This window comes from Chenopodium album, chromosome 20 (assembly GCF_948465745.1).
Source record: "Chenopodium album chromosome 20, dcCheAlbu1.1, whole genome shotgun sequence".
NCBI classification, from domain to species: Eukaryota; Viridiplantae; Streptophyta; class Magnoliopsida; order Caryophyllales; family Amaranthaceae; genus Chenopodium; species Chenopodium album.
In genome coordinates this window covers 18,562,634-18,575,559 of record NC_137853.1, presented here as the reverse complement: position 1 = coordinate 18,575,559, position 12,926 = coordinate 18,562,634, and the positions used below count along the sequence as shown (strand labels likewise).

Below are 12,926 nucleotides of genomic sequence, written 5' to 3'. Positions count from 1 at the left end.
AAGCTCGCTTCAAGGGTATGACTCATTCTTCATTTTCTTGTGTTTATTTATGCTTTATGATTTTATTAATTACGAGTGGTTCCTTGGTTTGGGGTCGTTTCCGCGGTGAGTCGGACTCACCAAACCCCAACAATTGTCCCCCGAAGCCAACTAAGGGCTTGTCAAGGGGTGTGAGGTCTCCTTTGCCAAAACGCATATGTACAAGGCATTTCCAAGTGATTATTATGTCAGCTGAACTTCCACTATCTACCAAGACTTTCTTGAAATTGGCATTAGCCACCTTCAAATGGATCACTAGAGAGTCGTCATGGGGCCTATGGATCTTCTTTGCTGAATCCCCCCCGAAGACCATGAGAGGGTCCTTTGAGGTGGATGAGGGGGTGTCGATATCATGATAGCTTCCCCAAGCGATCGCAAATGAATTTTGCGTGCTCTGTTAGATAAGCCCCCGGAGGCATATCCCCCAGCTATGACATGGATAGTCATGTTCTTGTCGGCTGAGCTGTGGGCCTCGTTCACAACCCTTGAAGCCTTACTTCTCTGCTTGTCTTTCGGGGGGTTTTTCAGATAACAATTAAGCTTTCCTTCTTCTGCTAGCTTATCTAGGGCTCTCTTGAGTTCTCTACAGTTCCAGGTGATGTGACCACACTTCCTATGGTATTCACACCAGAGCTTCTTGTTCCTTTGCTCCATCGGCGTAGTCTTGGGGAGGATAACCTTGTTCTTTATGTCCAAATAGATCTCACACCTATCAGCATTGTACTTGAGCGCTTCATCATCACTCTCAGCCCTCCTTGGCCTTCTATTCCTGTTCTCATGATAGTTATCTTCTTGCTTTCTTTTCCCCTTGTTGTTAGCCACGGGTGCCTTGCATACGTCACTTGCTTCAATGATTCTTTCAGCTCTTTCCATGGCTTCAGAGAAGGTTCTGAATTTATCATGCACCAGCTCATACTTCAATCTGTTGGACCTAAGCCCGTAGAGAAGGGTTGTGAAGGCAACATTATCTTCGAGGTCGGGGAAGAGCTGAGATTTGGTGTTGAACCTCATGATATAGTCCTTAAGACTTTCATTTTCTCCTTGCTTCACCGTCATCAAGTGAACGCTAGTCTTTGTTTGCCTACTCCCAGCAATGAAGTGCTTTTTGAATTTAGTAGCCAGCATGTCAAATGTTCTTATGCTCCCTGGGGTTAGGTTGTTGAACCATGTCTGGGCTATGCCTTTGAGAGTAGTGGGGAAGAATCTACACCAAGAGGCTTCACACCCAATTTGGACTCCCATTTGTGCTTTGTAAGCGTTCAGATGATCCGTAGGGTATGTCTTTCCGTCATATGGATCCAACGTTGGGATTTTGACCTTAGGGGGGATGGGTGTGTTCATGATCTCCTCACTGAAGGGAGTGATGTTCTTGATAATTCCAAGCCTCCCTGGCCTGGGAGGTGGGGAGCGCTCAGGGCTTCTACTTGGTGAGTGGGTAGGCCGAGGAGAGGCCCTCCTCCTTTGCCTCGAAGTGGCTGAGTTAGCCAGGCTATCTCTTTATATGGTGGAATCATGCTGAGAGTGAACTCTAGTTCGACCTCTTGGGGGTGCTTCATCTTCTTCCTTAGAGTTCTCCCGCCTTTAGTTGATTATATCTCGAGCATCCAAGGTTCCCTCCCTCAACCTTCGGTCATTGATTATCTCTCTATCATCTCTTGGTTGGCTTGGTTGCCTTGACCCCTATCGGGAGTTAGGAGATAGTCGTGGCTGAGGGCGATGAGACTCTTGGCGTTGAGGCCGAGAGGAGGCTTGATAGAGCTAGGACAAGTAAGGTTGAGGATTAAGTTGTGGAGCGTTCCCCAACCTACTTGGCCCTTCGCCCGGGTTGACAAGTGCCTTTAGGCTTTCCTCAAGGTTTCTGTTGATCTGGATTTCCAGCTGATCCAAGTCTCGGCGGGTGACCACTTGAGGGCTATTCACCTCCCCCATGGGGTCACTGCGATCCTTGGGTTGTATCTCCTCGACTACATGAGCATGCCTAGTCGAGAGAATCAGAGCTTGTCTAGCAGCATCTTGATATGTGCTGCAGGGACGCCTAGTGTTCACCTTGACTATTTGTTAGTTATCCCCACGACGGTGCCACCTGTTTCTGGAAAACTGAAATGCTCCTGGGAGTCTTAGCGTAATGAGGTCAAGATGTCTTAGAGCTTGGCCCAATGAATGTCTGAATTTCCCTCGGCTATGCCTTGTTGTCCGAGAGCTAGGCCTACAAAACAAAGAGGATTAGCTGCCCCGGGGTGTTACCCGGGAACGCCCCTCCAATGCTAAAGTCGGCAAAAGTTCTTTTAGAGGGAGAAAGTAGAGAGAGAAAGTAGAGGGAGAAAAAAAATGTCCCTTTCATTAATGATTGGAGAGCTATTTATAGTTGTACTTTCAGGTGGCATGAGTTATACTTAATTGGACAAATTAAGGATAAATCTGTACTTTGCAACCATTAATGATGGGCTGGACCACGGAGGGTATTTTCGTAATTCCAGGTTAATGGGCTTAGGACAATGGACTTGTCCCAAACACAATCAAATTAACCAAACATCTCGGAATTGATAATGTGATTACTAGACAAAAATATAATCATACGACTCCAAGAATTGATAGTGTGATTTCCTTTCCGAAACAATTAAGAAATTATAAGAGCAGGGTAATACATTGCGTGCGTGCGTGCCTCTCAACTCACGAATTGCACTCCTTGCGAAACGACATGTTAAATGGGATACGTGGACTTGTGGACTTACATACAGTACTTAATTGTCAAGACAAAAGGTTTGGTGGAGAATTTAGATAATAATCAAAGGCATGAAGTTATAAGAAGAGAATTATATTGCTTAATTGCTAGTGGAGCTTAAGCAATTGCTTGTTCCAAATTAAAGCACAAGAGAAAAGGAGGAAGCCAGAAAACGGCAACTGAATGAAAAAAATAAAATAAAATAAAATAATAATAATAATAATAATAATAATAATAATAATAATAATAATAATAATTGTTTTGGGTGTTTTTGTCCCTCGGGAGAGTTACAACTCGAAGACTGGTCCGGAGCGGCCTGTACCTGCAAGACAAACGGAGACACCTGTTGGTTGGTGCTCCGCCTCCGACGATCAAGTTAGTAACTTGAAAGGAGAGAAAAAGGTGCGGAAATTTAGGTGGGGATCTGCTAGGATTTCTAGCTCAGTTGTCTCTATCAAAGGGACAGTTTGTAATAAATGGAAAAACTTGCCCTCCAAAAGAGGGGAATCTCCCAATTTATAGGGTCCTTGGGATTTGTGCCCCTGATTAGGTGACAGAACCCTAATCAGTGATGGGCTGCGCCGCATTGCGGCTTTCTCGGGATTTGGGCATGAAGGCCGACATTTTTCCCCCAAATATCTGGGATGACACGTGTCAAGCAGGGATAGGTCCATTTTGGACTATCCCCGGGCTGACACGTGTCGCCCTCTGATTGGGCCACATGGCGGGGTAAAATTACCCTAAACATTTGCCCCTCACATATGTGACGTGGCACGCCACGTGGCATCTGTGACATGTGTCACACTTTAAATGGTGGTAATTTTACCGCCAAAATTTACTATTCAACTTCTGGGTAAATTACGGGTATACCCCTTCATTTACCCTCTTTATATAGCCGTTTACCCTCATATTTTTGGTACGTTTCACAAAAATTTTCAGAGTAAACTTAGAGAGAATCTTGAAAGAGAGAGCAGAAGTCATCCGTCTGAGTCAGACGCAAGTTCAAGGAAACTCAGCCTCTTCAACACAGGCGGACCCGTCTACCTTCAGATCTCAAATCTAAAGGTACCGTCTCTGACTCTCTCAGCTCTTTTTTCATTTTACCGCTTGTATATATTCCTTGCAATAAATGGATTCATCACCAACACACACGGCACAACCTAGGGTAGAATCCAGCCGTTCACTAGGGACGGCTGAGTCTAGGACTGGTAGTGTCGTCTCAGGGTGTTGGGACCACCCTCATGCTTGGATTCCGACCATTTGCGCGTCTGTGCAGGACACAATGGCTCGGACAATGCAGACGGCACGAGACCCAAATTATAGAAGCGAAGGCTCAGGCGGCTAAACGCCTGCGGGAGAGACGTCTGGCTCTGAACACCAGACGGCTCCGGAGAGATCCCCTCCGCGTGGCCCCCCAACTCCTCCTGACTCATTTTTGGAAGAATGCGACCAAAGCGGGGAGGAGGTCGACGACCAAGGCGGGGAGGAGGTCGACGACCAAGGCGGTGAGGAGGCCGCCTCAGCTTCCGTTTCCCAATCTGGGGAGGAGACGGGAGGCGGACTTGACGTCTCTTCTTCTGAGAGCAGTGATGATCTTCCTCCGTTGTGGATAGCGAGGAAGAAGAAAGGAAGAAATGAAAGGAGAAGGATGATCCCTTCAAAATTTTTTGAAGATGCACCCAATGGGAGACGGGTGGAAAATAAGGGTGCCTCCCCCAGACGGCACCGTCTCCTGGGAAGACACTGAACGCAACGCAAACGGCTACTTTGGCTGTTATGAAGCGACGTTCAAGGCGGGTCTTCGCTTCCCCCTTCACCAGGCGGTGAAGGCAATTTTGAGAGGCTATGGCCTCGGAGTCTGGCAACTCACCCCCAATTCTTGGGCAAATATTCTGGGGTACGTTGCCGCCTGTGAATTCCAAGGAATTCACCCCGGCTGGGAAGCCTTTGCTAAGATGCATTATCTTAGCCGCAACCCAGGCGGGTACAGAGCGTGGTATACTCTAACCACGTTCCCTCAATATATGATGACCTTGGATAAGGTCTCCAAGTTTGACGGCTGGAAACATAGGTTCTACCTGCTGACGGCTCCCACCAGGCGGGAGAACTTCGAGCCCCGCCAGTACAATAAGAAGCCCGACCTTCTGGGTCGGAAGTGTTGTCTTCCCCGAATCCCGGATGAGGACTTCGACAAAATAATTGAGGCTGATTTCTTCGGCCTCACAGACGCCACACTGTCAACCGGGGAGACAATAAACGTCCCCAAGAACTGGATCCCCAAAAGCGCCTGGTTTAGGGATGAGTGCTTCCTAGCCGCCTACGGGCTAGGGCACATGTTTGACAGACGTATGCGCCTGAATACCTTCCGTCTGTAGTACTTTTGTGTCGAAAATATTTTTTGATGATGTACTAATTGATTTCCCATTTGTTTTTGCAGAAGAAGCATTAAACATGTTGCCTGAAGAGAAGACCCCCAAACGGTCCTCTGCGCAGATCCGCCGAGACTTGGCGGAGGCCCAGGCGCGGGAGGTGAAGGCCAAGGTAAACGCCTGACCATTTTGTGAATTTACTTTCAAAGTTTTCTTTCTTCGTCTGCTAACATTAAGTTGTTATTTTTTCAGGGAGGCAAAGTGGACAAGATGTTTGAGAAGACTCTCAAACGGGCTAGGGAGGAGACCACCGTCTCTAACCCCAGCAAGTCCTCCAAGAAGGCCGCCTCCTCTGCAACTCCCGACGCCCCATCCGGGAGACAAATGCGGATAGCGGGGAGGAAAGAGAAAGTGACCGGCTCTCTTGGCCTTGACTTGGCCAACCCTCTTCCTGCAACTGGGGGGTTCTCAATGGCTGCCAGCGGCTCTCGCCTGGCCGGATCTGCAGGTAAGAACCCTTTTGAATCCCCGCCTGAGCTGGGATGGCCGTTGTGAGTGAAATCACACTCCCAGCAGACGTCATCCTCAGACGGTCGAAACCAGATAGGCGCTGTTTTAGTATCTCAATCTGACGCTGATTATGGTGCAGATCAATCGCCCCGTTGGCCAGACGTCTAGAAGCATGCCAAGGCCATGCTGGATGCTGTCAGCAAACGGGATAAGGATGTTATCCCGGGGATAGAGACGTTCAACCTTGAACGTATTCTGACCCTTCTGGCTGAGGTAGTATACTTAATCAATTTTTCAATAACTTTTTCCGTCTCTTTCCCTGCCTGCATTCTTAACCTTGTTTATTTTTGCAGGCCTTGCTGCGGGTAGACGGGCTCAAGCGTCCTTACACCCGCAAACGGGATGAGGTAAGACGGTCCAAGCAGGCCGCCACAAACGCCGATGATGTTTCTTTGTACTCCTGTATAGTTAACGATCTTAAAACTAAAGCAACCCAAATGACGCAGGCGGCCAGGATTACAGAGTTGGAGACGAGTCTGCAGGCGGCAACCAAAAGGCTGAGGCTGCCGAGGCGGCCCAGAAGAAGGCGGAAGTGGACCTCCCTAAACTCAGGGAGGACCTCAAGAAAGCCCAAGAGAGCCTCCAAACGCTTCAAGGAGTCTCTTCAGAGAATGCTGATCTGAAGAGCAAAATCGCCAAGTTGGAGGAGGAGGCGGCCAAAGCTCGGGAGAACTTCCGAGCGACTCTCCAGGCGGAGCAAAACCGTCTGGTTGCTGAGATGGCCGCCGATAATGAGGCAATGATGAAGATCGCCTGGGACGCCATGTATCCCAACAAGAATTATGGCGTCTGGGCTCTGGCTCACAAGTATGCTGACGAAGTTATATACTTGCGAGAGAAGGGTGAGCCAGAGCCTGAGTCCTTCCTCGCCTGGGCTGAAACTGAGCAACCTGAAGCCGAGGCTGAAGCTGAAGCTCCAGAGGTTGAGGTTCTTGAAGAAGAGGAGGGGAACCAGGAGGGGCCGCTTGCAGGGCAGTAGTTTCAGCGGCTGTGTGCCAAGTCTTCTTTTTTTTATTTTTTCTGCGGCAGTATGCCATTGATTGCTTTTCCGGCCTGCGTGCCGAGTATCTGTGTATTTACCGGCTATGGAGCCGTGTTTATTAAACAATTTCTCTTTTCCCGGACGGGGTCCGGATAACATTTACCCCACCACAGCCGTTTGGTTGGGTGGGTAATCATATGAATACACCGACTGAATCGGTTTTGATCTTTTTTGCGCTTGTGTTTGCCTTTTCAATTTTTTGCATTTTCAATTTTTACCTAACTTACTGAAAGCATCCGGCGAATTTAGCCTAGCTTATCAAAAGTACGCGGCTGTCCTTGCCCCTGGACGGCTGTGTGGTTGGTTTCAAATGGAGTTGGTTGATTGACTTGGGAACGGCTGATGCTGCAAAAAGCATGATACGTTTGTAAGTCAATCAATCACAGTAGTGATTGCCCCAAACCAAGTGCACAGCCGTACATTTACAGGCGTTTCCGCTTCTACCTAGACGGTGTTGTCCATCTTAGTGAAGTTCATATAGCCATTGCACAAATCTTTTGCCCCAAACGAGGATGTGTACAATTTAAAAGGGAAAAAACGTTAAGTATGAAATGCAGTCGGTCGCCGACTGATGTCCTTGGACATTCGGGTTCCAAACCTTGATCATTCCTTGAGCTGTTCAGGCAGACGGCTAGGAATGGCTGATTCAACCGTCCAATTGTGGCCGCCTGCATTGGTACGTAGAGTAAGCAAGTTGGCTTCTCTCTGCGACGATTGCACCCGGAAGGGTGTCGCCGGACGCCTTGGTCCATGTAGGGACAGGCGAATTTATAGGAAAAACAGCCGTCTGGCCATTGGCCTCTGGTCTTGTTTGAGACCAGCTGTGTAGCTACTAAGCGTTTTTGTGCTTAGCTTAATTATCTGGCCATTGGCCTCTCGTCAATCTGACGTTAATTCAATTTCCAAGTATCAAACTTAGAGAAACAAACATGTGACCCGTCTGGAATTCAGACGGGGTATAAGACAATCAAAAGTGAAAACAAAAAGCAACTTCTCATTAATGTACTTCTTGTTTACAAAAATTATTACAAAATCTCAGAAGTAGTATTTTTTCAAATTATCTACGTTCCAAGTTCTAGGCAGGCGCCTGCCGTCTGGGGTTTCCAGGCGGTAGGTGCCGTCTCTTACTTCTTCATAAATCCGGTAGGGGCCTTCCCAATTAGGAGTTAGCTTTCCAAGCTCATTGGCCCTACCGGTTGCCTCCATTTTCCGTAACACTAGGTCGTCCACTTTCAAAGGGCGCCTGTGTACTCTCTTGTTGTAGGCTCTTGTCATTCTCAGACGGTAAATCTCATGACGCAAGGCGGCATTTCCCCTACGCTCTGGAAGTGAGTCCAATGCTAGGCGCATTGCCTCCCAGTTTGCCTCTTCATCATATAGCATGACTCTGAGAGTCGGCTCATAGTGCTCGATGGGCAAGACGGCTTCAGCACCGTAAACCATGAGAAATGGGGTTTCACCGATTGCCCCCTTTGCTGTTGTCCGGATGGCCCATAGGACATGAATTAATTCCTCAGCCCATAAGCCACCGGCTCTTTCAATTTTCTTCTTTATACCGTCTGAGATCAGTTTGTTGAAGGCTTCAACCTGGCCGTTTGCTTGGGGACGGCCGACTGATGCAAAATTACTTGAGATCCCCTGATCTCCCAACCAAGTTTTAAGCTGAGGCGTCTCAAACTGAGGACCATTATCAAACACCATAGACATAGGAACCCCATACCGGGTGATAATATTCTTCCAGATGAAGGAGATGACGTCTGATGTCTTGATGTTCTTTACCGCCTCAGCCTCTACCCACTTGGTAAAGTAATCCACAGCCACCAAGATGTAACGCTTTCCGCCTGGAGCAGGCGTGTAAGGACCCAAAATGTCCATGCCCCATTTTGCAAACGGGATTGGCCTGTGGATGGCCGTCAGATCAGTAGCCGGACGGTGAATAAGTTTGCCAAATTTCTGGCACTTGTCACATTTTCTCATCAATTCCTTGGCGTCTGCCTCTAGAGTGGGCCAAAAATAATGTCGTCTGGCTCTGACGGTTAGAGATCTACCGCCTATATGGGAGGCGCAGAATCCATAGTGCAAGTCTTCGAGAACTTCCTTCCCCTTTTCTGGGGTTACACACTTCAAAAGAGGCTTAAGAAAACCCGCCTTGAAGAGCTCTACATTTCTCAACTCGAAGCTTGCGGCTCGCTTTTTCAGAACGGCTGCCTCCTGTGGCAAATCAGGAAGTGTCCCGTCTGAGAGATATGCCCGGATGCCATCCATCCAGGTAGAACTTCGGTCTAGGACTCCAATGGGATCTTCATAGATGCTTCTTTTTTCAAGTACTTCCCAAAAGACTGACCGAGGCGTATCATGGCAGGCGGAGGATGCAAGCTTTGACAGGGCATCCGCCTGGTTGTTATCAGACCTGGGTACTTGATTCAAATGAAACTCCTCAAGTAACCCAGCCTCCTCTTTGACCGCCTGAAGATATTTGATCATAGCCGGGTGAGTTGCTTCAAATGTTCCCTCATATTGGCTAACGACCAACTGTGAATCAGAGTAGGCGTCAATTTTGTTGCCCCTGCCGCCTTACACATGCGGATTCCGGCTAGCAGGGCTTCATATTCCGCCTAATTGTTTGAGGCCTGAAACTTGAACCGTAGTGCATACTCATATCTGTCCCCCTCAGGAGACTCATAAATTACACCTGCACCACAGCCGTTCTTTGTAGAACTCCCGTCTACATACACTTTCCAAACCTAATCAAGATTATCCGGAGCCACCGGACGGGTCATTTCAACAATGAAGTCGGCAAACGCCTGACCTTTCACTGCCTTTCTTGGTTCGTAAGTGATTTCAAGACTTTGCATTTCAATAGCCCATTTTAACATTCTGCCGGATGACTCCAAGGTAGACATTGGCCGCTTGAGTGGCTGGTCGGTGTAAATCACTACCGGATGAGCCAGAAAGTAAGGCTTCAACTTTTTGAGTGTCATGTACAAAGCAAGACCAAATTTTTCAACCACGGGGTACCGGAGCTCAGCATTTTTAAGAACATGGCTAATGAAGTAAACCGGGAGTTGAACGCCGTCTCGCTCAGCAAGGAGAACGGCACTGAGAGCATGATCTGAGACGGCTAAATACATATACAACGTCTCCCTAGGCAGAGGACTGACTAGCCTAGGCAGAGAGTGCAAGTGCTCTTTTAGTTTCTGGAATGCCGTCTCAGCATCGTCTCCCCATTCAAACCTGGTCTTCTTCCTGATTGCTTGGAAGAAGTAAAGGCATTTGTCACCTGACCGGCTGAGGAACCTTCCCAAGGCGGCCAGGCAACCAGTTAGTCTCTGAACTTCCTTGACAAAACGGGGTGACTTCATGTCAATTACCGCCTGTATCTTTTCAGGGTTAGCCTCTATCCCCCTGTGATCAATCAGGAATCCGAGAAACTTCCCAGACTCAACACCAAAGACGCATTTCTTGGGGTTTAACATGACCTTATGCCGCCTGAGGGTGGTGAATGTTTCTCGGAGATCAGCAAGGTGATCCGTCTGTTGCTTGGATTTGACTATCATGTCATCTATGTACGCATCCACATTCCTCCCAATTTGATTAATGAAGACCGTATTAATCATCCGTTGGAAGGTGGCAGGCGCATTCTTCAAGCCAAACGGCATCACAGTATAACAGAATAACCCCAAATCAGTGACGAAGGTCGTCTTCTCTTGATCTTTTTTCCAGAGGGGTATCTAATGGAAGGCGGAGTAGGCATCCATAAAGCTCATCAAGGCGTGACCGGCTGTAGAGTCGACCAGACTGTCGATCTTTGGAAGCGGGTAACTGTCCTTTGAACACGCCTTGTTGAGGTCTGTGTAGTCAACACACATGCGCCAGGTCCCATTCGGTTTCTTAACAAGGACCACATTGGCCACCCAGTCGGGGAAATTACAGGGCCGAATGAACCTGGCGTCTAGCAGCTTTTTGACTTCGGCAGCTGTCGCCTGACTTCTTTCCTCGCCATGGTTTCTTTTCTTTTGCCGGATGGGCTTCTTTTTGGGGTCCACAATGAGTTTGTGGACAGCGAGGTCCGGGCTGACGCCTGGCATCTCTTCCACTTCAAAGGCAAAGATGTCTTTGAATTCTTTCAGCAGAAGGTGCAAGCTTGCACCTAGAGTAGCATAAGCAACCGTCCCAACCTTCACAGTACGCTCTGGACGGCTGTCGTCCAGAACGAGATCAACATTTTCTCCAGCCGGTTGGGGACAGAGCTCATCTGACCGTTCCCGGTCAGTGATTGCTATTTTTTCTCTTTCTTCACCTCCACCAGCAGAGGTGCTTTTCTTTTCTTACCAACGGCTGGTGGGGCAGGGTTGGCATCCTTGACATCGTCAAGGTCTATTGGTTCCTTCTCTTGGCCGTCTGAGGCCACAGTATCTTTCACGGCTGAGAGATAACACTCCCTAGCCGTCTTCTGATCCCCGTTCAAGGAACCAACAGAGCCATCATCCCGCTCATACTTGATGAGCATGAGTGACGGGATGATCACCGCCTTGGCTTCGTTGAGGGTTGGCCTACCAAGGATGATATTGTAGGCGGTCAACTCCTCCACGACCAAGAACCTGACGACAATATGTCGTCCCTGGCCTTTTTCTCCCAGCCGGATGGGCAAGTCAATTCTGCCGGCTGGGTAGACCATCCCACCCCCAAAACCAACCAAGGGGTGGGTGACCGGATGCATGCTGCTGACATTGTATTTTAGCTTCTGCAGGCACCGGAGGCTGATAATATCCGACGAGTTGCCGGTGTCAATAAGGATCCGTCCAACCAGCTGGTTGGCAACCTTACATTCAATGACGACCGGGTCGTCATGCGGACGGCGGACGATGCCCCTGTCCTTCTCAATTATGAGGACGTCTGGGAAGGTGGAGGAGGCAAACGCCTGCTCATCATCATCCTTGTCCATCTTTCGAAGATGGCTTTTAGTGCCCCGGATGGTAGGGCCACCACATGAAAATCCGCCTGCTATGGTGTAGTCCGGATCCTTGTCGGTTTCCGGACTACTAGTAGGCTGGGGGGCAGCCTTGGAGAACTGACCCTTGTTCTTCTTCTTTGCCCCAGCTGGGGACTTAGAAATGTAGGACTTTAGAAGCCCTTTGTCAGCCAGACGGTCCAACGTCCGCTGTAGACTGAAGCAGTCGTTGGTGTCATGGCCAACCTCCTCATGGAACTGGCAAAATTTATTTTTGTTCCGCGACTGGACGGAACTCTTCATCGGATTCGGCTTCTCAATAGACAGCTGGTCCTTTACCTCCATGAGGATGGAGTTGCAATCTTTGTTAAACTCGTACTTGGGGACGTACGGTTTAAACTCTTTCTTTTTCTTCTGGGACGGCTGGTCAGAGTCACTAACCGCCCATACTTCTTGTCTCTTTTTGCTCTCTTCTTTTTTGTTACCCGGCTGAGCTGACCGGCTTTCTTTTTGTTTGTCAGACTTCTTGGAGTCTGACTGGCTACCAGGCGAGCAGAGGTCGGTGGCTTGTATGTAGCTCTCCGCCTCCCTCAGGGCCGCCTGTAGCGTAAATGCCCCTTTTCGAACAAGGTCGAACTTAAAAGCCGACCCGTCCTTCAGACCCTTGAAAAAGTCTGTGAAAGCTACCTCGTCAGACAGTCCCTGGATCTGTATTCTGACCAGGTTGAACCGCCTGACATATGAGCGTAGCCCTTCTCTCTCACCCTGCCTAACGGTGCTCAAATCAAGGCTTGTTTTCTTGGCAGGAATGTTCATTGAGAAGTTGGTAGCAAACAAGAAGGCTAGCCTCTTGAAGCTATCAATAGAACCGGCTGGCAAGTTGCCAAACCACTGTTGGGCAATGCCCTTCAGTGTAGCCGGGAAACAACGACACCAGGTGGCATCGTCCCAATCCTGTAAGCACATGAGGTTGGTATATGCCATCAGGTGGTCTTCTGGGTTGGTGGTACCATCATAGGTGCCCACCAATACATTCTTAACCTTGGCCGGCTGAGCCGCCTCGGTTATATTGGCTGCAAAGGCAGAGGGCTATTCGCCTAGCCTCATTAGCCGGAGCTGCCAGTCCAGAGGCTGGACAGGGGTATATGCCGCCTAACCTCCAAAAGGAGGTGGCTGCATGAATTGGAGGCCATATTGCCCATAGTGCGCCTGGGGTGCGTATGGCATAGACCC

The 12,926-nt window shown here is 48.9% G+C and overlaps 1 protein-coding gene across 1 annotated transcript; it reads right to left on the bottom strand.

Moving 5' to 3' along the window:
* Positions 1-294: 294 nt before the first annotated feature.
* Positions 295-1,281, bottom strand: LOC145596891 (uncharacterized). Its single transcript, XM_081653080.1, has one exon. The coding sequence runs from the start codon at positions 1,279-1,281 to the stop codon at positions 295-297; it is 987 nt and encodes a 328-aa protein (XP_081509206.1).
* Between the last annotated feature and the right edge of the window lie 11,645 nt (positions 1,282-12,926).